This window comes from Mustelus asterias, chromosome 11 (genome assembly GCF_964213995.1).
Source record: "Mustelus asterias chromosome 11, sMusAst1.hap1.1, whole genome shotgun sequence".
Classification (NCBI taxonomy): domain Eukaryota; kingdom Metazoa; phylum Chordata; class Chondrichthyes; order Carcharhiniformes; family Triakidae; genus Mustelus; species Mustelus asterias.
In genome coordinates, this window is record NC_135811.1 from 26,516,736 (window position 1) to 26,543,563 (window position 26,828).

The 26,828-nt window shown below is 40.3% G+C and overlaps 2 protein-coding genes across 10 annotated transcripts in view; one reads left to right on the top strand and one right to left on the bottom strand.

Annotated features, from left to right (window-relative positions):
• The window catches only part of vti1a (vesicle transport through interaction with t-SNAREs 1A), a 343,061-nt gene extending 341,124 nt beyond the window's left edge, over positions 1-1,937 (bottom strand). For 3 of the 4 annotated variants that reach the window (XM_078223312.1, XM_078223314.1, XM_078223311.1), the window contains exon 1: positions 1,597-1,937. In XM_078223312.1, the coding sequence (XP_078079438.1) occupies positions 1,597-1,690 (94 nt within the window). In that variant the 5' untranslated portion in view covers positions 1,691-1,937. The remainder of the gene's footprint in view (positions 1-1,596) is intronic. The other variant, XM_078223313.1, reaches the window with a different exon arrangement.
• A 158-nt stretch (positions 1,938-2,095) lies between these two features.
• zdhhc6 (zDHHC palmitoyltransferase 6) lies at positions 2,096-26,416 on the top strand. 6 transcript variants are annotated; one of them, XM_078223305.1, is made up of 11 exons: positions 2,096-2,501; positions 2,796-3,324; positions 5,345-5,436; positions 12,732-12,891; positions 13,124-13,285; positions 13,771-13,824; positions 16,412-16,579; positions 17,783-17,824; positions 19,618-19,763; positions 22,749-22,795; positions 26,079-26,416. In XM_078223305.1, the coding sequence occupies exons 2-11, from the start codon at positions 3,067-3,069 to the stop codon at positions 26,180-26,182; spliced, it is 1,233 nt and encodes a 410-aa protein (XP_078079431.1). In that variant the 5' UTR covers positions 2,096-2,501; positions 2,796-3,066; the 3' UTR covers positions 26,183-26,416. The 6 variants fall into 6 exon arrangements, with proteins under 6 accessions (XP_078079431.1, XP_078079432.1, XP_078079434.1 ...); XM_078223306.1 differs by having other exon boundaries at positions 2,102-2,597; XM_078223308.1 differs by having other exon boundaries at positions 2,111-2,501; positions 5,345-5,423.
• The last annotated feature ends 412 nt before the right edge of the window (positions 26,417-26,828 follow it).

Consider the following 26,828-nt stretch of genomic DNA (forward strand, 5'->3'; position numbering starts at 1 on the left):
GTCTGGAACAACTTCCTGAGAGGGTAGAGGAGACTGGTGCGATTGAGGTACTCAAAAAGGAACTGAACTGCTCTCTGAAAAGAAAGACTGTCCAAGGTTATGGGGAATAAGGCCAGAGAGTGGGACAAGGTAGAATGCTCTTTCAGCAAGCCAGTGCAGACTCGATGGGCCAAATGGCCTCATGCTGCACTATAAAAATTCCGTTACGAATCAATATAAATAAGACTGTTCCACTAAAGGGATCACCATTGTGATTTGGCACTAAAGGAGAATGATAAGTTCTACATACACACTATGAGCTCCAGCAGCATTACCATGATTGTTGGGCAAATACTGAGCAATGAGTGAATTTAGACTTGTACGTTTTGACTTTCTATATTTCTGATGAGATTAACAATACTAATCAAATTGAAGTGTACATATCTAAATGTACACATCACTCAGTAATTTCTCAATACTTATAATAACACAGCTTACAATATAGAAACATGGAAAATAGGAATAGGAGTAGGTCATTTGGCCCTTCGAGCCTGCTCTGCCATTCAGTATGATCTTGGCTGATCCTCTAGCTCAATGCCATATTTCCATGCTCCCACCATACCCTTTGACCCCTTAGGCATGCAAGAACTTGCCACATTTCTCAAATTTGTGCCTATTCACATTTGTCATGCATTGTACATGAGTATTGGAATATATTTTGTGAATAACATTCTACAGATTCCAAAGGCAATAAATAGTGTAAGAATCAACAGGTATTGTATAAGTTAAGAAGCTGAAATCTAATAAATGACCCTGGAAGTCACAAAGTGATTATACTGTGTGTTGATTTGCGGCACCCCATTGCATTAATACATTTCTCAAGACAAGCCATTTTCCCTTTTGAAATACAAACACGAATTATGTTTAAGTTGACTGACAGTTGTAATGTTACACTCCATTCTACTCTTTCACTTTGATAATTGAGCAAAATTAATATATCCAATTGGAAAGGGATGAACAAGGTGGCTTAGAGAGTTTTTTTAAAAAATGACATGTCATACAGGTTAACAAGGTCCAGGTTTGATCGTGTGGTCTATTAGGAGGTGAATGGCAATAGCTAGTGGCTACAAATGGCCTCAGGAACCAGCAGTTATGGAGTGGGAAAATAAATCCGGTTTCCATTTCTGATCACTATCTTGCAATCCTTGCCCAAAAGTGGCCACGAATAACTACTGAACAAGTTTCGGTTATACTGTGATGTTCTGCATAAATAAACAAACAAACAAACAAACACTGACCGGCTGTGTAAATACAACCGACTTTCCATCAACACTAATTGCTTTTGAATAATACATTCCCTTTCAAAAAGCAACCGCACTTCAAAGCTACCGATGGTCAAACTGCTATTTCTGAATAGAGAAATGGCTTCGAACTGTAGAATCATTTTTTTAAAAAAAGGTCTTTCTAAAGGAGCACTTAGACATAAACGCAGCCTAAACATTAAAAAGCGAAGCCCGAGTGGCTCGGTTCAGTCATGAGTACATCCCTCAGCTCTCGACTCACACCGGCCAAATATGTCAACACCACAAGTATTTTCCAGCAGCGCAGATAATTCACCTCCAGATAATTTGGGAATCCTCCCCACTTTATTGGTGATTTCTGCTGTCAAGGTTCCGAAATCCTGCTCGTAAACCTCGAAATCCGAGGACATTTTCCTCCCAGTTGACAGTCCGAGTCTTTAAACTGCAGCAGCGCCCGCTCCTTCCGCTTTGCCGTCCGGAAAACCCTTCCCCCACCACCCGGTTAGACAGCGGGGGGGGGAACCACCGAGTAATGAGCAACTCCGAGCGCCCGTGATTATATATTTTTTAAAAAACACTTCGATGGGTGGAAAGGAAAAGAGAAAGAAAAATAAAGTATTTCCCCTCAAGTCGTTTTTTTTTCTCTCTCTCGTGAGTGAGGAAGGGGGAGGGAGATTAGGGGGAGGGAGATTGGGGGGAGGGACCGGCGGAAGTGGGGCTGGACTGGGGGAAGGATTTGCGGGAGGGACCGGCGTAAGTGGGGCTGGAATGGGGGAGGGATTTGCGGGAGGGACCGGCGGAAGTGGGGCTAGAATGGGGGAGGGATTTGGGAGTGGGACCGGCGGAAGTGGGGCCGGGGGCGGGTTGGTAGTGACAGTTGGCGTCTCGGGTTGCGGAAAACAAGAACATTAAGCACCCCCCTCCCTCCCTCCCCGTGTGTGAAAGAGGGGCAGCACTGGCATTGAGAGGCTGTGTGAAGTCAGCACTCCTTGGCTTTTCCAGTGGTCTGTTGGTTGTCAGTCAGTGGGACAGGCTGCTGATGGCGGGCGCTGCAGCCTGAGCCCCGGGGTTCTCAGTGCCCTGTCTCCCGCCCCTCACCCTGATCATGGTTTATCTCCAAGGCCCCTCCTCACCCCCCGAAGACAGAGAATGCTTCCGGAGTATGAATGTGGCCGGACGGAAGGAGGAAGTTATGCTGCAGCTTTGGCATCTGGATGGCAGGTGAGCTGATGCTTAGCAAGCCCCTGTCTCTCGGGCTCTCTGTCACTCGGGCACGGGGTTAGCCCCCTGCCTCCCCATCCTGACTGCCAGTACCAGGTAAGAGCAGCGAGATCCTGGAGTTGGTCCCCTCTCTCTCAGGTATGTTCGTTAATCCCCCCCCCCCCCCCCCCATCGCCGATCCCGTGTAAGTAATTTTGTGAATCAAGGGCACTACTATTTGTGTCAGTCATTACTGGTTTCTTTCACTTGGCAAGAACTCTAAACCTGTTTTGATTTTTTTTTGTATTCCTCTAGGATATCTATTGAGGACACGGCATGAGAAGCTGCACAGACTCACACAAAGAGCACTGCATCTAAAAAAAGAACCATGATAAGTTTACTGGACACGAAAATTGTAGTTGATGGAATTTGTTCGAAACTCCCACTATTTGTTAATCAAAATTGAACCGCTTTTGTTCTGGACGCAAGAACTATTATTCATTGCCTGACACTCAACTCCGCTAAATAGATTGCCTGCGTTATGTTGGTTGCTGCATGTTAACTGAAGAGTATTCAATCGAAGACAATGTGTTCTTTTATAAGATTTGAAAATCTTCATGAATTGAAAAGAATTTGCCACTGGGGACCAATTATTGCCCTTTCCGTGATTACAATATGTTCCTCAATGGCAATAATAGACTCAGTACTTTGGTATTGGCCACTTGATACTACTGGTGGAAGCATAAATTTCATTTTGTTGATAAACTGGACGGTTCTTATACTTTACAACTACTTTAATGCAATGTTCGTTGGCCCTGGCTATGTCCCAATTGGATGGAAACCGGTAAGACAAATGCGTCTGTTCCGTTTTACTTTTTGAGAAGCTTTTTTAAAAATTTGGTTTAATATACTGTGGCTATCTAGAATTTGGCACAATGAACAATAATGAATAGTGTGTGCAAACATTTCTATAACATAATTCTAACTCTGTGTTAGATGTACCCACTGTGAGTACCTGTGGGAGTGGTACGAATGAAAGTGGAGATTTCATTTTGATTGTAAGTGATAAGCCTCTTCCGAACACTGTTTAAATACATCTGTGCTGTTTTGTAACTTCTGGCAGTCACCAAAGCTGCTTAATGCACTAGACATCTGTGCTTGCTACTATTGTAGTATGTTTACTTGAAACAATTGAGGCCATCTTAGTAATGGTGCATTTGAATAATCACAGAATTGTAACAGCACAGAAGGGGCCTTTTGGTCCATTGTGTCTGCACCAGCTCTCCAAACAGGCATCATGGCTTAGTATCTTTCCCTATTTCCTTGCCTGTTATTTCTATTCAAGTAATCATCTTGAATACCTCAATTGAGCCTACTTACACCACACTTCCAGGTAGGGCATTCCAGACCCGAACCACTCATTGTTTCTTGGGTCACATTTGCTTCTTTTGCAAATAACTTTCATAGAATCCCTACAATGCAGGGGGAGGCCATTTGGCCCATCAAGTCTGCACCAACCAAAATCCCACCCAGGCCCTATTCCCATAACCCCACATTTACCCTGTTAATCCCCTGACACTAGGGTCAATTTAGCATGGCCAATCAATCTAACCCGCACATCTTTGGACTCTGTGAGGAAACTGGGGCACCCGGAGGAAACCCACGCAGACAAGGGGAGAACGTCCAACTCCACACAGATGGTGACCCAAGGCTGGAATTGAACTCGGGTCCCTGGCGCTGAGGCAGCAGTGCTAACCACTGTGCCACCGTGCCCCCTCGTGTCTTGATCCTTTTACAAGTGGGAACAGTTTCTCCCTATCTCCTCTGTCCAGTCCCCTGAACATCTCTATCAAATCAACTCTTAGCCACCTTCTCTCCAAGGAGAACAGTCCCAACCTCTCCAATCTATCCTCATAACTGAAGAATGTTTTTACTGACATTATACCTAGTTCAGAAATGTCTGAATGAAGAATTAGTGAACCCTCCTGATCTTTTATTCTTTCATGAATCATAAACAATGGCTTAAATAGCAAATGGCACTTTCTGATACTGTTGGAAAGCAAGGTTTCTGGAGCATATGAGTGACAGCTCTGTCAAATGTTTCGTATCATAAGCACCCAATTAATGTGTTAAATCCCAGCTGAGACCGGCATGCTGGTACATGTATGCACTGTGCAGCTCAATCTCCCTTGTGCTCAGTTCAGTGTCTTGGGGGTTGAGTAGAGCTTCCCCAAAATGAGGGCAAACCACAATAGCATTTGGCAACTGTCTAGGAAGCTATTCACTCTCACCTGAACCCAGCATTAGCTAAAAGGGAAAGATAAACAATTGCAGAAAGAAGAATTCCACCCCAACAATGGAGATTCATAGTGCTCCAGTTGCTAGAATTATACACTGAGATTTCCATAATAAAAAGTTTCAAACCTTCACACTTCTGCAGCATGATCCTACAGAATCCAATTGGAAAGGAGGGGTAGATTGACATGATTAGGTATAATTCATATGATGAACTGAGAAAATGGAAAATCACATTGTGTGCCATTCTGTCTTCCTAGGTCTGTACATTTCTGGATTAATATTGCAGCATTTCATCTGTCATGGTCTATTTCATATTTTCAGTTAGTGTCCAGAAGCTAAAGCAAGTGCTGTTAACAAAATTGCTGAGTGTGCTGTACATTTGTAGAATCTACTTTGAAGCCATAGTTTTACTACCTAAAAATAACACTTTCTGGTGATGCAGACAATTGATGGCCCAGGAAAGTGGTGCTCACGATCATTCCTCTTCCTTTGTTATTAACCCAATTTTCTTTCTTAAATTGAAATGCAAGGATGATCATTGTAATTATCAACTTGTTCTGTTCAAGGAAAACCCTCAGGATACAATGTATCTCCAGGATTGCAGAATATGTCACGGTTACAAGGCACCCCGCTCCCATCATTGTCGTAAGTGTAACAGGTATGGCTGGGCCAGTTTACATAGGAAAGCACAACAGTAGAATAACATTTTGTACAGCAATGGAATATTTTGAAAACCAAGAACGTCCTCCATCAGGAGATTATTCAACTCTTTTGCCGATACCTGTATGGAGTTTGCACGTTCTCCCTACAGATTTCCTCTGGGTGCTCTGGTTTCCTCCCACAGTCCAAAGATGTGCAGTTTAGGTTGATTGGCCTTACTAAATTGCCCTTTAAAGTTAGGGGGATTAAAAGGGTAAATACGTGTGGTTATTTGGATAGGGCCCAGGTAGGATTGTTGTCAATGCAGGCTCGATGGGCCAAAATACCTTTTTCTTCATTGTGGGAATTCTATGATTCATTTCTTTGTAATTTCAATTTTTATAGCTTGTCCTTCAGCTGGAAAAAAAAATCATTGTTTACCTGTTTAATAATAGGTTGAGAATTAAGCTAATCATGTAATGCAAGATTTAATTATGCTTTTTATGATAATTAAAAAATGATGCCATACCACGGATGATACTTCATAACTCTATATTGGCACCTCAAAGTTATAGGGTGTGACACATCCAAACTGGTGAACATGTAAAATCTGAAATGATGAAGAGGTACTGCACAAAATGTCAGCAAAGATAACTCTGAGAGTGTCGGCTTTGTTTAAATGAGCTAGTCTTTTAGATGTTGACTTGCCTACTGTGTACTTGCAGCAAGTTTTCATTCAGACTAAGTTTTGTGAACTTTTCCCCTTCTGCAATTAATTGAATTGCTAAATGCTAAAACCACAAAGCTGTATGGTAGCAACAATTGTTAAACCCACGATAACATTCGTGAATCCATGGAACAGTTTCAACAATTGAATCTGGCTTAAATGCTTTAAATAGTTTAACAATCTGAAAATTACACTGTTTCAACCCCTTTGCATTGAATGCTTATTGTCATTTTGTACTTCACCATGTGGCACCTTTTTAAAGCTATACAGTCCCATTAAAACATTTAAAAGTATTTGATTGAAACTTATTTTTCATATTGTAGCCTTTTTCCTTTTTCTCCTCTTGTGAAGTAATTTTGTACTTCATGAATGATTTCTGCTGAGGAGAAATTTTGCAGAACGAGCAGGAACATTTCCAGTAAAGGTTCAGGTGTGAATTGTTAGACTGCTTTTCCTACTGTGAAGGGAAAACCTCCCAAAGTACTAATTTTAAAAAAAATAACTAACAACCTGTTTTTCCTCAAAGTGTATCTTGCCAGTTGAAAATTAAAATTGTGTTCTGCAATAGATTTGAAGGAGTAATGATGGTAATTTAATACTTGAGTATGACAGTGTGTAGAATCAGAAGCAGCATTCCACCTGCCACCTGTTCGTTGCTTTGAATCTGTAATTAATCCAGTTAAATCGATGTTTACTGCCCATTGCTCCATAAATTAAGCAACTTCAAATTCGGGGGACAGAAATTTAGCTTGGTCGGGAATGCAGAACATATGGTAGTTCTGTTAACCACCTGTTTTACGCATGACCTGATATTCGGTTTCATTAAATTCAGTGGAACTGAATACTAGGTGAGCTATATTAGCCAGAGCCAATGCACTACATCATGTTTGACACTGCTATTAAAGACTAATATCCAGCGCTGACCGTGAAGTTATTCCTAATGCTAAACTCAGCCCAAGTTTGTAATCTTTATTTTTGCACTTGCTACTTTGGTTCAAATGTTTAGCAATATGAAGTCTATTTGCAAATTTATTTCTGACATTGTATCGTAATAGAAGGAACTTGTGGGGAGCATTAGTTTTAATAATGTATTTGAGAATGTATTGTTATTCCTCCTTGTCGTCTTTGACCTATGTGACAAGTTAACCATTCTACCTTTCTTTTCTTTGTGGCTTTTGATATTGCCAGGAACTCCATACTGTACATGGTCCATCTTTTGTTCTATTGTCCTATCATTGTTCTCCTTTTACCTTTTCCAATGTAACCAGCACATTAATAATTTGGCCTCACGTCCTTAACAGTCAACTTCAGCCTGTTTCCAGGATCTATCCTCGCTTATCATCACTATCTTCATGAATCTCCACTGAAATCCTGTTTTTTATATACTTCACACTCCTCCTCTTATCTGCAAATTCTATGGCCTTGCTCAATCCTATCTCTAACATTCTCCAGTCATTTGTGCTAGTTTGTGTGCTGTATGTTCTTCCAATTCAGATATGTGGTGGATTTCCCCCACTTCCTACTCTATCATAAATGGCAGTGGTCAGCCAACTCATCCCTGGTCGTGAGGATCCTCTTCTGAACTTCTAATTTGTCACTTTTCCCTACTTTAAAAAGCTTTCTCCAGAAACACTTTGATCCATGCCTCCAGTTGCCTCTGAATTTTCTCATCCTTTGCTTAATGACTGTAGTGGTATTCCACTTCCTTAAATGCTTTTTGATATTTGTTTTCAGGGGATGGATGATGCAGGCAAAGATTTTGTTATTGGCACATCCCTAGTTGTCCTGAGAAAATAGCAGAGAGCTTTCTCCTTTATCTGTTGCGATTTCTGTGGTGACAGTGTTCCCACAATGGTGTTAAGTGGGCAATTACAGAATTTATAACTTGGTGACAATGAAGGAACAGTAGAGATGCCCAAGTCAGGATAGTGAGAGTTGAATGCAAATATGTCAGTTATAACTTTTCCATGCTCTTGCTGCTTGTCCTTATTGGTTATCAAGGTTGCAGAGGCTGGAAAATGTTTCACAAGTGACCTTGGTAAATTGCTGCAGTGCATAATCTGAATCAGAAATGTACACGGTTTGGGTTACTCGTGGCTATGTTGTAGACTCTGACCATCTTCATTTACACCTGGCCAGAAAAGGTGAGCACTCCATAGCATGAGAAACAGTCAAAAGATAAGATTTGAGGGGGAGACCAACTGCCTGGTAGTATGGGATCATTTTCTTATGTCATTCCTGAGTGCTGTCTGCAATTAAAGAGTGAATCAGATGACAACCGCAAATCTAGAGTTCACACCTGAAAGGGGTTGTGTAACGAGTCACTCTGGGTGGAGCTTCGAAACAGGAAGGGCGCAGTCACTATGTTGGGGTATACTACAGGCCCCCCAACAGCCCAAGGGAAGTGGAAGAACGGATATGTCAGGAGATACTGGATAGGTGCAGGAAAAATAGAGTTGTTGTAGTGGGAGACTTCAATTTCCCTGGTATAGACTGGAAATCGCTGAGAGCTGGGACTCTGAATGGGGAGGAATTTGTAAAATGCGTACAGGAGGGTTCTTTGGAACAATATGTAGATAGCCCGACTAGAGAGGGGGCTATACTGGACCTAGTACTGGGGAATGAGCCCGGTCAGGTCTTCAAAGTTTCGGATGGGGAACATGTGGCAAATAGTGACCACAATTCTGTTAGCTTTAGGATAGTGATGGAAAAGGATGAGTGGTGTCCCAAGGGTAAGGTGTTGGATTGGGGGAAGGCTAACTTTAGTGGGATCAGGCAGAAATTGGCAGCTCTTGATTGGGAGAGGCTGTTTGAGGGTAAATCCACATCTGGCATGTGTGAGTCTTTTAAGGAACAGTTGTTAGGGCTGCAGGACAGGCATGTGCCTGTAAAAAAGAAGGATAGTAAGGGTAGGATTCGAGAACTGTGGATAACCAGGGAAATTGAGGGACTGGTCAAAAAGAAAAGAGAGGCGTATGGTAGGTCCAGGCAGCTAAAAACGGAGGGAGCTCTGGAGGAGTACAAAGAAAGTAGGAAAGAACTCAAACGGGGAATTAGAAGGGCAAAAAGGGGTCACGAAATGTCCTTGGCAGACAGGATTAAGGAGAATCCCAAGGCATTTTATTCATACGTTAGGAACAAAAGGGTTGTCAGGGAAAAAATCGGACCTCTCAGGGACAAAAGTGGGGAATTATGCTTGGAGCCCAAAGAAGTAGGGGAGATCCTAAATGAATACTTTGCGTCGGTATTCACAAAGGAGAGGGATGTGTTGACTGGGAGTGTCTCGGAGGGGAGTGTTGAACCGTTGGAGAAAATCTCCATTACAAGGGAGGAAGTGTTAGGTTTGTTAGAGAATATAAAGACTGCCAAATTCCCAGGGCCTGATGGAATCTATCCAAGGCTGCTCAGGGAGACGAGAGATGAAATCACTGGGCCTCTGACGCAAATCTTTGTCTCGTCACTGGACACAGGTGAGGTCCCAGAGGATTGGAGGATAGCTAATGTGGTCCCGTTATTTAAGAAGGGTAGGAAGGATAACCCGGGTAATTGTAGGTCGGTGAGCTTGACGTCTGTGGTGGGGAAGTTGTTGAAGATTCTTAGAGATAGGATGTATGCGCATTTAGAAAGGAATAAACTCATTAACGATAGTCAGCATGGTTTTGTGAGAGGGAGGTCATGCCTCACTAACCTGGTGGAGTTTTTTGAAGAAGTGACCAGAATGGTTGACGAGGGAAGGGCCGTGGATGTCATCTATATGGACTTTAGTAAAGCGTTTGACAAAGTCCCTCATGGTAGGCTGGTGAAAAAGGTTGGATCTCATGGGATAAAGGGGGAGGTGGCTAGATGGGTGGAGAACTGGCTTGGTCACAGAAGACAGAGGGTGGTAGTGGAAGGGTCTTTTTCCGGCTGGAGGCCTGTGACTAGTGGTGTTCCGCAGGGCTCTGTATTGGGACCTCTGCTGTTTGTGATTTATATAAACGATCTGGAAGAAGGTGTAACTGGGGTGATCAGTAAGTTTGCGGACCACACAAAATTGGCAGGACTTGCAAATAGTGAGGAACATTGTCAGAAGCTACAGAAGGATATAGATAGGCTGGAAATTTGGGCAAAGAAATGGCAGATGGAGTTCAATCCTGATAAATGCGAAGTGATGCATTTTGGTAGAAACAATGTAGGGAGGAGCTATACGATAAATGGCAGAACCATAAAGGGTGTAGATACGCAGAGGGACCTGGGTGTGCAAGTCCACAGATCTTTGAAGGTGACGTCACAGGTGGAGAAGGTGGTGAAGAAGGCATATGGCATGCTTGCCTTTATAGGACGGGGCATAGAGTATAAAAGTTGGGGTCTGATGTTGCAGTTGTATAGAACGTTGGTTCGGCCGCATTTGAAATACTGCGTCCAGTTCTGGTCGCCACACTACCAGAAGGACGTGGAGGCTTTGGAGAGAGTACAGAGGAGGTTTACCAGGATGTTGCCTGGTATGGAGGGGCTTAGTTATGAGGAGAGATTGGATAAACTGGGGTTGTTCTCCCTGGAAAGACAGAGGATGAGGGGAGACTTAATAGAGGTGTATAAAATTATGAAAGGCATAGATAGGGTGAACGGTGGGAAGCTTTTCCCCAGGTCGGTGGTGACGTTCACGAGGGGTCATAGGTTCAAGGTGAAGGGGGGGAGGTTTAACACAGATATCAGAAGGACATATTTTACACAGAGGGTGGTGGGGGCCTGGAATGTGCTGCCAGGCAAGGTGGTGGAGGCGGACACACTGGGAACGTTTAAGACTTATCTAGATAGCCATATGAACGGAGTGGGAATGGAGGGATACAAAAGAATGGTCTAGTTTGGACCAGGGAGCGGCACGGGCTTGGAGGGCCGAAGGGCCTGTTCCTGTGCTGTATTGTTCTTTGTTCTTTATTTAAATGTGGAAAGTGAGCACATAATGTTCTACTGCTGTACTGATGGGTGTGAGTTAAACCAAGGCCTTGACTGCTTTCTAAAGTGGACATGAAAGATCCCATGATAATGTTTCAAAGAAGAGAAGGGGAGTTACCCCAGGTGCCCTGGCCAATATTTATCCCTCCATGCACGTCACAAAACAGATTATTTGGTAACTATCACATTGCTATTTGCGGGAGCTTCCTGTATGTATATAGGCTGCAATGATTTCTATATTCCTATTGTGACTATACTACAAAAATAAATTATTTGGGATGACCTGAGGACATGAACGGTGCTATACATGCAAATATTTCCCTTTTCAGACCTTCCTTAAACCTGCCTCTGACTAGCTGTTGGTAACCCCTCCTAATGTTATGCCTGGATCAGAATCGATATTTTCCATTTACCTTGGACATTCTTCTAACTTGAACAGATTGTTTGAATCCAAGTTTTGTTTTGAACACTGATTTAGAAATGGTTGCACATGTCTCCTACTTTGGAAAGTGACCTGGTTCCATATGAATAACATGTATTTGTGAAAAATGCATTGAATGCACAATGAACATAAAACTGCACTATTTGTCAGATGTAAATACACTTTAAACTAACTGGTATGCTGCATGTTTGTTCAATGGCAACAATCTCTCAGCTATTCCTAATAGTAAAAAAAGATGCCTTGTGTTTTATTTTACTGAATATTTTAATACCTAGATTTTTAAAAATCTAGTAAGAATTAGCTGGTAACTTAAATGGGGGATTCATCATTGCTTTTGGTTTATATCTTTTGTGCACCTAGTAATATCTAATTTGTCCATAATTGAAAAACAGAAAATGGTGGAATAACTCAGCAGGTCTGCCAGCACTTGTGCAGAGAGAAACAGAGTTAATCACTAGGGGGTATAGGTTTAAGGTGCGAGGGGCAAGGTTTAAAGGAGATGTACGAGGCAGGTTTTTTACACAGAGGGTGGTGGGTGCCTGGAACTCGCAGCCGGGGGAGGTAGTGGAAGCAGATACAATAATGACTTTTAAGGGGCATCTGGACAAATACATGAATAGGATGGGAATGGAGGGGTATGGTCCCCGGAAGGGTAGGGGGTTTTAGTTCAGTCGGGCAGCATGGTCGGTGCAGGCTTGGAGTGCCGAAGGGCCTGTTCCTGTGCTGTAATTTTCTTTGTTCTTCGTTTTGAGTCCAATCTGACTCTTCAGATCTGGAAAGAGGTAGAAAGGTGATGAATTTTTTGCTGTTGAAAAGAGGGTTTGGGGTTCAGGTGCAACAAAACAGAAGGTCAGGAATAGGTTAGCGGGCAGAAGAGATTAAATGACAAAGGGGGTGGTAGTGATAGTATAAAGACAAAAGCTTTGGTGTTTAGTGAGTGTTAATAATAATTCCTCTGTCCACAGATGCTGCCAGACCTGCTGAGTTTTTCCAACGTTTATTTCAGATTTCTAAGTGGATTTATGTATTTGGCTAAAACATATATAAAATAAGGAACCTAAGTGAGTTTAGCCTTTTATAAGACTCAATATATGAGCTTATTTTAAGTGTTTTAATAGACTGCGAAAATATGTTCCCTTTCCTGATTGTGCAAGCATTTTAATTTGATAGAATTACACTTGTGTCACAATATTTCTCCCTCTGCTTCCAGGTGTGTGATGAAGATGGACCATCATTGTCCATGGATCAATAATTGTTGTGGTAATTTGAACCATGGCTACTTTACCTCATTTCTGATGTTAGCCCCATTGGGTTGTATTCATGCTTCTGTGATTTTAATCATGACCATGTACACACAGCTTTATAACAGGGTAAGTAATGCATGATATTATTTCAAGTAGATTGCAGGATGGTATCACAATAATTATGGCTTTGTTGACCGCTGTGGGAGTAATCTCAAAAATGGTAATCAGATTTACACAAAATGTGGCAATTGATTTGAAGAAAATTGATTTGAAATTGTTCAGACGTTGAGATCAACTTATTTAGCAATATGTTAAAACATATCTTTTTAAAGTTTGCTTTTGTGTGTTTTTATTTCAGATATCGTTTGGTTGGAGTTCAGTAAAGATTGACATGAGTCTGCCTCGTAGAAATCTGCAGTACGTCGTTCCTTTTGGAATTTATGGATTTGCTGCCTCTCTTTTTGCTTTGGGATTGGCAATCGGTACAACGATAGCTGTTGGCATGTTGTTTTTTATTCAGGTACTATTTGATGTTGTGTTTTATTCAGGTACTACTTAGAATGGAATGCCTTGAAGTCTCAGATGGTTGGATTTTTTTTCTTCCTGACAATTACATTGAACACAATTGAATCCTCCTGTTTTAAAGGTCACTTTTATTTTGATAATATCAACCCTATTAAATTTGATGCGTAAGCACCCAAGAAGTGTTGCAAATTTTTACAAGGAGCAGTAAGGCTAGACAGTCCAAATTGTAGTTAGGACATTGCTGGAAGGGGCTGAAAAGCATATTTGTTCATTGATCTTATCACTAAAGTAATCAGGCCCCAACATTCCTCCTACAAAGTATCAAATAATTACTATTGCAAAGGTTTCCCAATTGCACAACTTTGAATTCTGTCAAGAATTAGTGCCCATTAGTGCTGTATTCCAATAGACTCTCTAAACATTTGAATTGACTAACTTTTGCAGGAGCATTGGGGTTTACTGTTCTGACTTTCTTTGTAGATGAAAGTGATCCTCAGGAATAAAACCACCATTGAAGTTTGGATAGAAGAAAAGGTAGGTTTGTTTCCACATCCGATAGATTCTAAGTTTGAAATCACTTTTCAAAACTTTTGTTTGAATGCTCCTAACCGTTAAAGTGGAAGATATTTTCAAGGAAGCAAAAATTTATCTTGGAGCATTGGCAATGTGGACAAGGTACATTTATACTATATCCTTGCAAAAGTGATGGTCATGGGGGACTGTTTTGAATCGCTGCAGTTTTTGTGGTTGCCGCTCCCACAATGGTGTTATGTTGGGAATTTCAGGATTCTAAGCCAGCAATGAATGAACAATAATACATGCCTGTTTGGATGATGTATGACCCTGAAGGCGATGGTAGCCCCAAAATATTGCTGCTCTTCTTCTTCCTGGTGATCTAAGTCACAAGGAAGGGAGGTGTTCCTGAAGTGACACTGAGTTGCTGCAGTGCTTACATTTGCCACTGTGCTAGTGGTGAAGGAGGTGGGTATTGAGTCCAGTGGCAGATGCATTAATCAAGCATTATTATTTTTTGAATTCTTCATTTTTCTTATGTACTCGCACTTCAGTGTACTTGGCTTGTCCCTCGAATTTAAGTTTTAGTCTATTAGTGTCATTAACACTGCAATGAAGTTACTGTGAAAATCCCCTAATCGCCACACTCCGGCGCCTATTCGGGTGCGTTGAGGGAGAATTTAGCAAGGCCAATGCTCCTAACCAGCACGTCTTTCGGACTGTGGGAGAAAACCCACGCAGACACAGAGAACGTGTAGACACTGCACAGACAGTGACCCAAGCCAGGAATCAAACCCAGGTCTCTGGCGCTGTGAGCCAGCACTGCTAATCACTGTGCCACCGTGCCGCTCCTTCTGAATTGCCCTGTGACATTATTCATTCAAAATTTGCTACCACCAGACTCGTGACCTTTCAAAACTTGCCTAAATGTGGCAACTACAGTCGTAAAAAGGGAACTGGTCTCCTCCTTCCGCCAACTCTCTTAGGCTCACTGGTCTTCCACGCTTCACTGGTTTATTTCTGCTTCAGTGCTATCATAGTCTATGACTGATAATGGGTAATATTGATGGATTGGAGAACTTTCTACTCTTGACAAATTACCCTATCTTAACCATATTCTGTATATCATCTTGAACACCCAGGCTGGGAAATCAATTGGGGATTTTTTTAACATAAAAATAATAGTTTTAGCGATGTTGAACTTGCCGTTTGGAGCCAGACTGCTTTAATGCTATGGGGTTGAGACCTGCATTTGAGGTTAGACATTGATTCTGGAGATTGCTTTGATTTACACAGCTTTCGTATCACTGCAAACTTCAACCACTTCAAACAATGCTAAGATATGTAGAAATGCACAGTTGAACACATTAAGGTTTGTTTAAATGTCCTCCAATGAAGGGTATCTTAACAGCATTGTTACAAAAATACCCCTGATCATTGAAGCATGCTATAGAAGAGGAGGTTCTACTGACAACTATACTATTGCAGAGAAATAGCTTATGCCTGTATATTGAAAATGTGATCAATAAAATCAATTATCTAATTTCAAAATTAATTGATCCTTCATTCATCTAAACAAAATAAATGCAGTTTTAAGATAGATTGCCATTCGTGTGGTGTAGATTGCTACATGCTTTATACGTTGCAAATTTGAGTTTCAAAAAATAAATATACACTGGAGAACAAATTTGAATGTCTCATTTAGATCCTGACTTTTGACAACAATACATTATCTCATTTCCTTCCAAACATTTATAGAAAATTCTTCAGGAGGGGCAAAAATTTTACTTCAGAGAGGAAAATGTCAAAAAAATATACAGTGGAGCCCCGATTTAACCCGCCCCGATTTAGCGTGAATTCGGATATAACACGATGGTGTCATTGGACCCGTTTTTTTCCACTAATAATTGGCAAATTTTGCACGACCCCGATTTAGCGCGACCCCGCTTTTATGGACCCCAACCATCGTGCTGTAACGGGGCTCCACTGCATTGTTTACAAACCTTTATTGATGTACAAGTATTTTAGTAAATCACAGTAATAGATATGCAAATAGGATTCGATCAAGTAGGGTGGGAGAAGGCTCAGGTGGAAAATGCACACTGGCACAGATCAGTAGGGCTTAATGATCTGTTCCTGTAGAATAAATTCTTTATAAAAGTGACTCCTGTATTAGCAGGCACATTCCTATTCCTGCAGACTGCATTTTATTGTGTATAAACAGAGATATTTCGCCAATATATAATTTGCTTATTTAACGTACAGAACAGGTACCTGAAATCTGTCTCCAATTTAAAAGATCCATCCTTGAAAAGAAAAATCAATATTTAACATGTTCACATTGTATGGATGTGGTAAAACTCCTAAGTGGGAGAAATGGATGATGATGGTTGATTAAGGAATTTTTGGCAAGTTCGGTTTATTGCAATCAAGTGCAGCCTGCTTTTGGAACCACAACTCTCATACTGTTCTACATGCTGCCGGGAAAGTTGTGAAAGTGTAATTCCAGAACTGGTTTACTTACCTGGTAACTTGGTTTGCAGATTACCATATCCCTTCAAAATACACTTTTCAAATTTGATGATGCCACCTGTCTTCTTTTTCATAGGCCAAAGACAGAATCCAGTATTACCAAACGGGTGAGGAATTCGTTTTTCCATATGACCTTGGAAGCAAATGGAAGAACTTCAGGCAGGTGTTCACATGGTCTGGGGTTCCCGAGACAGATGGAATTGTCTGGCCCGTTCGTGAAGGCAGCCATCAGTACACATTAACGGTTAATTCATTTCTTTTTAAGTATCTTGTCTAAGTTAAGATAAATTGTATAAAATATTTAAAAGTAAATTTTTCAAATTTTGTTCCTAAGTTTTTAAAAATTTCTGCGGACTGTTTCTTTCTGAACGTTTTCCTTTGGCCTTCAAAGGCCACATTTCACAGATTATGCCAGGGTTTGCTTCATTTTACTTTTAGATGTTAAAAATGTAATTGATCTGTTTGGGCCAGTTGGTATTGTTCTTTCCTTCTGAGTTGGAGTTATGGGTTCAAGACCATTCCAGGAATTGGATGCATAACCTAACTGAGACTTTGTTGCAATACCGAGGGACTGCATTGTTGGAGATGCTGCCTTTCACATGAGTCATTCATCGGAGTCCTGTTATCCTGTTAAATTGGACATAAATAATCCCAAGGCATGTTATCCAAGAAGAAGCATGGAGTTCTTCCAATATCCTGACCAATATTCATCCCTCAGTTAAAACCGGCTAACTGTTCACTGGTCGGTGCTCTTTGTGAGATCTTGCTTCTGCCATTTGGCTGCGACAGCAACATGGGAAACAACTACAACTATGGTTGTCTTAGTAAATTTTGGCTGTGAGGTACTTTGGGATGTCCTAAGGACATGAAAGGCTGCCTTTTAATTGTGAGTTTCTTTATCGTAAAATCAAAACAATGCAGATTGTTTTTTCTAATTCCAACATTTAGTTTGCATTTCCTTACTGTAATCAGACGATTCTAAAATTGTTCACCTGAAATGACCTGCTTCCAAGCTGCTGCTTCAACCAGCTACTGAGAGATACAGGAAAGAGACTCCCAAGTAAACCGGCTTGTTCATAGTTCTTCTTTGTCCTCCGAGAGAGCACTTTGAGCTCCATTTGACAACTGACCATGAGAAGAAGCGCAGCTACATGCCTGCCTTCTACTATATCAAATTGCAAACTAAAAGTATTGTGACGCAATGCATTAAATTCCTATGATCTCACATTTAAATCACAAATGAACTCCTTTAGTATATTTAAAGTGGGAAGGATCAATAATGAAGACGATTGCCTCTTGAGATTTGGATGATGGGAAGTGTTTGAGCTTTGTTTTCACTCGGCAACCCCAATCGGATTATTTTCTTGTAATTTCACTTGTACCTGTTGACTAAAATTACTTCAATTTGATAAGACAATGTATGTTAAATACTTGTATCTCTTTACAGATAGAGCAGCTGAAACAGAAAGCTGATAAACGAGTGAGAAGTGTAAGTATTGTAGTGTCTGCAGGTTTGCTCTAGATGGCAGCATTTCGTATCAATGTAGCTTGTGTAAAATAGATTCTTGATATGAAAGAAATGAGTTTTGAAATCAATTATGTTAGCAGCTAGTCATAACAAAGATTCAGGAACTTAGTCATTTGGCAGGTTTACATAATATTTAGTATGCTACAAATGGTTTACAACAAACATCTTTTTTTGATGACGAGTATCTGCTTGAAGCATTTATTTTAAGACCGCACTTTTAAGATGGACTCATTTTTATGGGTTTATTGTTTTAAAAAATTGCATTGAAATTGGTCAAGAAATAAAAGACATAATTGAAACACAGTGGCTAGCACTGCTGCCTCTCAGCGCCATGGACCCAGGTTCGATTCCCAGCTTCAGTCATTGTCTGTGCAGAATCTGCACATTCTCCCCGTGTCTGCGTGGGTTTCCTCCGGGTGCTCCGTTTCCCCCTACAGTCTGAAAGATGCGCTGGTTAGGTGCATTGGCTATGCTAAATTCCCCCTCAGTGTAGCCGAACAGGCACCAGAGTGTAGCAGCTAGGGGATTTTCACAGTAACTTCATTGCAGTGTTAATGTAAGCCTACTTGTGACACTAATAAATAAACTTTAAGCCGAGTATTTCACCGTTATTGCAGGTGACACCTTCGGAAGTAACCAAAACTACTGGGTTTGACTTAAATATTGGCAAACAACATGACCATTGGTACAATATCAGATTTACAGGTTGCAAATTGATGGAACCCATAAGCTTTTGAAACCCCAATTTGCAGACAACCAGTAACCAACAAGTAAACCAAAAACTCACATCATTGTCTTTGTAATTCCCAATTAAATGCAGCAAGATGCTACTGATGATTAAAAACATATTGAGAATTAAGAACCAACTAGTCTCAGGATCAGATTTTCTCAGCTTCTTGTAATTTCTATAGATAGTTGTAGAAGCACAGGAGAAGATTGATAACCCTCAGTTGCAGTAAAATTGAGAGTAAAGGGATGCTCTATATTCAGAATCAACCACTAGATTGATGCCAACCCTGAGTGTTGGGGGATTCCTTGCCCCAAATAGTTCACAAGAGAAATCTAATATCGGCCTTTCCCTCTTCTTGGATTGTGATTATGGCAAGATGAGAAATAAAGAAACACATAATCAGTTAGGTCTTTAATCAGGAAGTTGAGGATAAGTCTTCACCAGGCTCAGAAGGGAACTATAGGATAGTAGTCAGAAATTATCTTGTTATACTGATGGGTCAGGCAAGGTGACCCGTCAGTATGGGAAAACAATATGTTTTCATTATTTTGTATTATTGTACAAAGGTGAATCTGGTTATAGCTTGTTATGTGTTCACTTCCTTGTGAAATGAAGCAGCGTATTGATTGGTATATGGCCTCGTATTGATTTATCTTCAAGAGATTTTGCATCTGCAAAAGACAGCTGGTTTAAATCTTGAGTGGGTATTTTTGTAAAATACCTGGGTTAATCTATCATATAAGTGGATATTGGACAGTATGAGTACACCAGTACATGAACGTGGAATCCATTTATGGAAATGACTAACTATGCCGGACCTGCAAAATGATATAATCATAGTATTAACATGCTTTAATTATTCAAAATGAACATGTGTGTTTCAAAATAATCATTTTTTTTTAACTTGACGAATATGTCTCGTGGTTGTGCAGAAAGAGACTGCCTTACCTGCTCATAATGAAAGTGTCATGCTTATAAGATTTTTTTTTCATGATTTATTATGTATGTGTCTTATCATGAACAGGTCCAGTATAGAGTGATTGAAGACTACAGTGGAGCTTGCTGTCCCATAACAAAAGGAGTCAAAACATTTTTTTGCACACCTTATACTGAAGAACCTAGAATTCAGCTGAGGAAAGGAGAATTGATTTTAGTCACAAGAGGTCTCCCGTAAGTTGAGTGAAAATTGATCATTCTCCTGAAACACTAAGCAAATTGTTGTTAATTACAACATTTATTTTCAGCTCCAAACAACTTTTGATCTCCTGAAGCATCTGATGAAAGTTGTGTATGATTTAAGGAAAATTCTACTAAATTAACTTTGGGAGCTCTCTAATGAAGTTGATCGATCACCACCAATGCCTATTCTTTAAATGAAACCATAGATGCTTACAGCACAGTAAGAGAACGTCCTGACCCATCATGTCTGTGAGCAAAATCCATCCAATTCTAATTCCACTGTCCTATCGTTTCTTCCCCCATAACTTTGCAAGTTCCTCTGTATTGAATATTTATCTCATTTTTCCCTTCAAATGTACTATTATATATGCTTCAACCACTGCCTGTGGCAAAGCTTCTGTGTTCCAGCAACTCTCCACATAAATAAATCACTCTCCTCACTCTATTAATTACAATTTTAAATTGATACTGATGACAACCAGGGGAAATAGTATTCTCCTATTCGATCTGTTAAACTCCTTCATAATTTTATAAAATCTCTATTCCATCTCCTTTTTAGCATTCTCTGTACTATGGAAATCGTCCCACTATCTTAAATCTCTTCTCATACCTATAGTTTCTAGGGTCAGCTTGATGAATGTACACTGTATAGTATCTCGATTGCTTAATGGTCTTTCTGCAATGGAACACAGAACTTCACACAGTACTCTTAACAGTGTCCTAACCAATGTTTTTTGGGAGCTTATCATCATTTCTTTGCGTTGGTACTCTGTTCCAATCCAGTAAACATTTGTTGGCCTTTTTGTATCTGTACTCGTTCATCACGGTTTTGCATATTAGAATCCCTAGGACCCTTGTTAATCCACACGCCTCAGTCTGTTTCCATTGAGTATGTACTCCATTCCTTCGTTTTTCTCCTGTTCCTGTACCCTTGCAGTCCTCATCACGTTTGCCGCACTCATCATCAGAAAATTTTAAAATTATGCTCCCTACACCAAAGTCCCAATCATTTTACAAAACAAGAGTGAACCCAGTCAGGATAGGTACAAACACTAGGCAAACCTAGATGGTCATCTAGGGCATGCTACTGACATACATGGATTTCCATATATTGACATTGCAATCTTTCCCAAACTTTCACATATATTCCTCGTTTCGTTTAGGTGACAGTTGTACAAATTTACAACCTACATGACTATTCCAAAACTGCAAACCAGTAAATAACATCAAAGAATGCAACTTAATCTAGCACACTCCAGTGTTAGGATAACTGATTGGTGTAAATTGTACATCAAATCATCTAACAACTGTTGCAGGAACACAATATTGCATCATGTGAGCCATTTAACATATAACGTGCATTTCCTTCAGTAGATATCCTGTGTAAATTGTACAACAATCTGTATCGTGACATTCTCCTTTTCTTATGTAAAATAATCTGAAATTATAAATGCAGAATTTTTATTTATACCAATGCACAATTTTTGGGGGGAATTAATTGTGGGGGTGGTGTGGTGGACGAAAGATTGAAGATTTGACTAGGGTGTCTAATACTCTTGCACTGGCCCTGAACCCGGTGCTGAACTTTGGGATATTATCGTTCAAACTCATCTGAGCAATAACCATGCCCCCTAATCTTGTTCTTTATTTCCTGTCCACCAGCCAACTTTAAATCAACACTGCTACACTTCCTCTTGTGCCACGCACCTACGTTTTTCTAAAACGTCTTTTATCAGAGAGCTTCTTAAGCGTCTTCTGAAAATCCATACACACTCTATATATGATGCATATTCTTTTATCCAGTTAGACATCCTCAAAAATTGAATCTGTCAAACACTAGTCTCCTTCAGCAAATTTATGCTTGCTGTCCTTGGTGACCTGTATATTTTGTAAATGCTCACCAATTTTATCTTAAATTACTGGATTCTAAAGGTCTGTCCACTATTAGCATTATTCTGTGTGACATGTAGTAACCTAGTAGTTCTTTTCCTTTTTTAAAAAAAGAGTAGTTAAGGTGCTTTAAAAAATTATGATCTGAGCCTATACTAGTTCCTCCCTGAACATCCTAAGGTGCATGCCATCAGGCCCGGCTGACTTAATTATTTGTTATTATCTGTAAGAATTGTTCATTAACCATCCCTGCTACGCAAACATTGTTTTTTTAAACAGTGATGACCAAAAAAGAATGAAAAACATTTATTTAATATCTCCACCATACATTTTTTCCTACACCGAGACGTCTTCCTTCATCCCTGAGTCTTCTTGCCCTCTATTCTGTACTGCTATATATGAAATACTATTTCCTTATCTGCAAACCTTTTTTATGATTTCCTCCAAATCTCTCTCTTTACCCCCCCCCCCACTATATTCATACTTTATTTCAAAATTATCAATTGTTTTCTTCTGCCTCCTTTTTTAAGTTGGTTTAGTTTTAATTTCTCTGGGGTAATTAAAATGGTGCAGTATTATTGCTCTTTTGTCCCTTCATATCATCTCTGAACTAACTGCAGATCTCCTTCTTTCCTGTCTCCACTGTTGGGTGACCTATAATGCACTTTGGCAGGTGTACCATTTCCCTTCCTACTTCATGACTCTATCATGTCTTAAGCCCCCTTGTAAATTCCTGATACCTATGCAGGTGGTATCCTTTTATTAATGCTGCCATATGTAATTAATACAGGAACATGAAGCAAAATGCTTATGGAAAAGCTAGGTTTTGAATGAGATATAGGAACACTTATAAATGTGAAACCAGAAGAGTTTACACAGGCCTTGCATGCAATGGATTAATAATTGCAATATGCTTAACACAAAGTAATCAAAATGAGGGAACTAAAACAATATATACAGGTGCAAGATCATAGATATTAAGTTGCAAAAAAAAAGATATTAACTGTAGCTTTTATTTGTGTATAAATTCTGTAAGCCATACAATTTTCATATACAGCAGAAAATCTTTTTAATATTTCCCTTCAGGCATTGGATGTATGGTAACAAGAATTTGAAGAAGAAAAATGCCCACGGTAAATAAACACACCTTGTATTAATGTCTCTGAGGAAGTGCCTGCTTACAGAATTTCCTTCTTTATTTAAATGGACAATGTCATTCCGGTCAGAATTTTAAAAAGCTGTAAATGAAGATTGTTTCACCTCACTACGATTGGGGGAGACCTTTTTTCTGTAGTTTTTGCTTGTTGTGCATTTGAACATATTATCTAAGGGATTACCGTCTTGTCTGCGTTTTTAAATTGGTGACAAAATCATACATTTTCTAACTCTTCAAATGTTTCGAACAATAAGTGATCGCATTGCGATACTAGCTGGAAAGAGTTATAAATCTCAACAGTGAGTGAGACCTAAGTTACCAGTGGAGATGTTCATTCACTCAGGGTGCTTCAACTGTTTGTCAACTTAGCTCCCTTAGCTCATTTAGACTTCAGAATTCTCTTTCCCGAATGAAATTATAGTCACTTTTTAGAACATAGAACATAGAACATAGAAAGTCACAGCACAAACAGGCCCTTCGGCCCACAAGTTGCGCCGATCACATCCCCACCTCTAGGCCTATCTATAGCCCTCAATCCCATTAAATCCCATGTACTCATCCAGAAGTCTCTTAAAAGACCCCAACGAGTTTGCCTCCACCACCACCGACGTCAGCCGATTCCACTCACCCACCACCCTCTGAGTGAAAAACTTACCCCTGACATCCCCCCTGTACCTACCCCCCAGCACCTTAAACCTGTGTCCTCTCGTAGCAACCATTTCAGCCCTTGGAAATAGCCTCTGAGAGTCCACCCTATCCAGACCCCTCAACATCTTGTAAACCTCTATCAGGTCACCTCTCATCCTTCGTCTCTCCAGGGAGAAGAGACCAAGCTCCCTCAACCTATCCTCATAAGGCATGCCCCCCAATCCAGGCAACATCCTTGTAAATCTCCTCTGCACCCTTTCAATGGCTTCAACATCTTTCCTGTAATGAGGTGACCAGAACTGCGCGCAGTACTCCAAGTGGGGTCTAACCAGGGTCCTATAAAGCTGCAGCATTATCTCCCGACTCCTAAACTCAATCCCTCGATTAATGAAGGCTAGTACGCCATACGCCTTCTTGACCGCATCCTCCACCTGCGAGGCCGATTTAAGAGTCCTATGGACCCGGACCCCAAGGTCCTTCTGATCCTCTACACTGCTAAGAATGGTACCCTTCATTTTATACTGCTGCTCCATCCCATTGGATCTGCCAAAATGGATCACTACACACTTATCCGGGTTGAAGTCCATCTGCCACTTCTCCGCCCAGAAGGGAGGAGAAGTGGCAGATGTGGGGTGTATTTAGAAAATGGCAGATGTGGGGTGTATTTAGAAAATATATCCTAAAGGGTATGACTTTGTTGTTTGTAAAGTTTATCATTTTCAACATTATTAGGATTTTTATCTAATTACGTCCAAGGCAAAAGTTATATAATATATTCCATTATTGTGGATTTAAAAAAATTACAGAGAACTGATTGAAAAGTGTTAAAACTAAATGTTAGCTTGTCCAAAACTGAATTTATTTTGAATAGCTACATCTTACATTATTGAGAAAATCTTTTAATTCAGTGTTGTGAATGTTGTTCGTAAGCTTCCTAAATGTTTTTTATATTTTTTTGAGAAACCTTTTCTTGCCCTCTGTTAACTATACAAGACAATGTAACTGGATGCGACAACCTGCTCGCCCTGCTTAAAGCATTGAATACCTTTTCACACATCCTCTACCCATTGCTGATTCTGAGTGTTGGGATATCAACCCAACATTTCCATGATCTAGACGCATGGATCACAAGTTCCGAAAGGGAAAGAAGACATTATGAATAAGTTTTGAGGTACTTCAGCCTCTAGCAAAAAATGAGGATTCAGTTTCACAAACTTGGATATACACAATCCAATGGATTGTTCCCATTGTTGCTCTGACCCTGTCACACTGAAGATCTGTTCCTTTCTTGAAGATCCTTTTTTTTTAGTCATTTGGCCATTACCCTTAGCTGGTGCATGGGAAACTTGAGTATTAGATTTAGGTGGATTCGCAGCATGAGAAAGGAGTTGCCAGACTCTGCCGGCACAGAAATCCCAGAGCACATAACTTGGTTTGTCAGTTAACAAAGTGGGATTAGTGGGAGGTTTGGAACTCATCATTAAATCCACCACCTATAGCAAAATAAACGAAAACCAATTCAAAACTTCATACCATATCCCATAAAGCTGCACAAAATTCTTCTCCATTCCTTGTTGGAAGACTGTTGGCTGTTATCATAAGAGAATACTACTACACGATCTGATTTTAAAGAAAACCATGTCAGCTGCTATGGTTTCAAAAACTGCCAGGATTGTAAATGATCATCTAATTTCATTTGTCAGCCTAGTACAGTGGGAGCAATCTTGCACGTAAATTGGAAATTGGTTACAGAATTTAAATTGATATTCCAGTTCTGCGTTGATAAGTTCCTGCCTTCCAGATTAGACATTGGACTAAGTCTACAATTTTATTTCCATCGGGCAACACGGTAGCACAGTAGTTAACAGTGCTGCCTCACAGCGCCAGGTACTCAAGTTCAATTCCGGCCTTGGGTCACTGCCTGTGTGGAGTTGGCACGTTCTCCCCATGTCTGCATGGGTTTCCTCTGGTTGCTCCAGTTTCCTTGCACAGTCCAAATATGTGTAGATTAAGTGGATTGGCCATACTAACTTGCCTTCTGGTGTCCCATGATTTGCAGGTTAGGTGGATTAGCTATGATAAATGTGAAGGGTAACGGGGGTAGGGCGGGGAGGTGGATTTGGGTAAAATGCTCTGTCAGAGAGTTAGTGCAGACTCCATGGGCCGAATGGCCTCTTCCTGCACTGTATGGATTCTATGGATATGCAGCCCCTCACCACTGTTGCATTTATCAGTTGTAGCATGAAAGCAATGTCGATGTATATCTCTTTTGGGAGGAGGTTCACAGTTTATCTGTTAGCACTGCTACCTTTTTAGTCTTTACACCCAACATTCCTTAATTCCCCAACATCATTCCAGCAGGAGCTATAGAACTTCCCCTTCTCCACCCACAATTACACAAACAATGAAGAGCCTCAAACCTTGTGGGCACATCGTTTTTTAAGATTCCCATGATTTTGTGTACTAGGATGAAAGGAAGCTTTAGATATCATGGATGGTGGGAATAACTAAAAGTGACAAAAATGGTGGTGGAATCAGTGTTATGTATCATTTTCTATTTGAGAACTTGACTTTTAATAACAGTAAACTCCATTACCTTTTTTATTTTTAAGTTGGCGAGCATGAACGAGGCTGGTTCCCAAGAAGATGCGTAGAGAAGTGCTTGTATGACAGTGCCACAGAGAAACCAACAGAAGAGGAGAAAAAGATTTTGTAACAGTCCGTGGTGCTTTTGACAGCAGAATTTGTAATGGCCTGCTATTTTCCTTGGCTTGAAAGTTTTAACCTTTTTTCACGTTTAATTTATACCTGCTTTGATAAAACAACAGTTTCCACAAGCATTGTTTTTTTTTATAATCTAATTCCTTCGGATTCTCAATGTTTGTGAAACAACCTAATTATGGCGATCTAGAGAATCAGAATCAATAAATCGTCTTCTCCTTTCAGATGGGTTTGTGGTGGTCCATCTTTAGTGAAACTAAGGAATCAATTTCCTGGCGCAAATTGGTGCTGTAGTTCATTGATTTTGATATAATTTATATGGAAATATTTAGTAGTATCACATATTGCATGAATAATCCTGCATGGCGAGCAAAGACTTTAGTTGATACGGTATCAAAATTTCAGTACGTTCCAGAGATAAAGTCAATTAGGGGATTTTCTCTGGTTTGTCAAGCTTAATCAAGTAACTAACTAATTCCAATAACACTTAACAATTTGAATTGTACAATTTTTGCAGAATTAGAAGTAAACCCAAATAAAATGCACCTCTTCTACAGTGTTCGCCTTTTACCTTTTGAGTAGGTTTGGAATAAACCACTGCAGCTTGTTAACCCACATTTAAGTCAGTGAGTATGTGATAA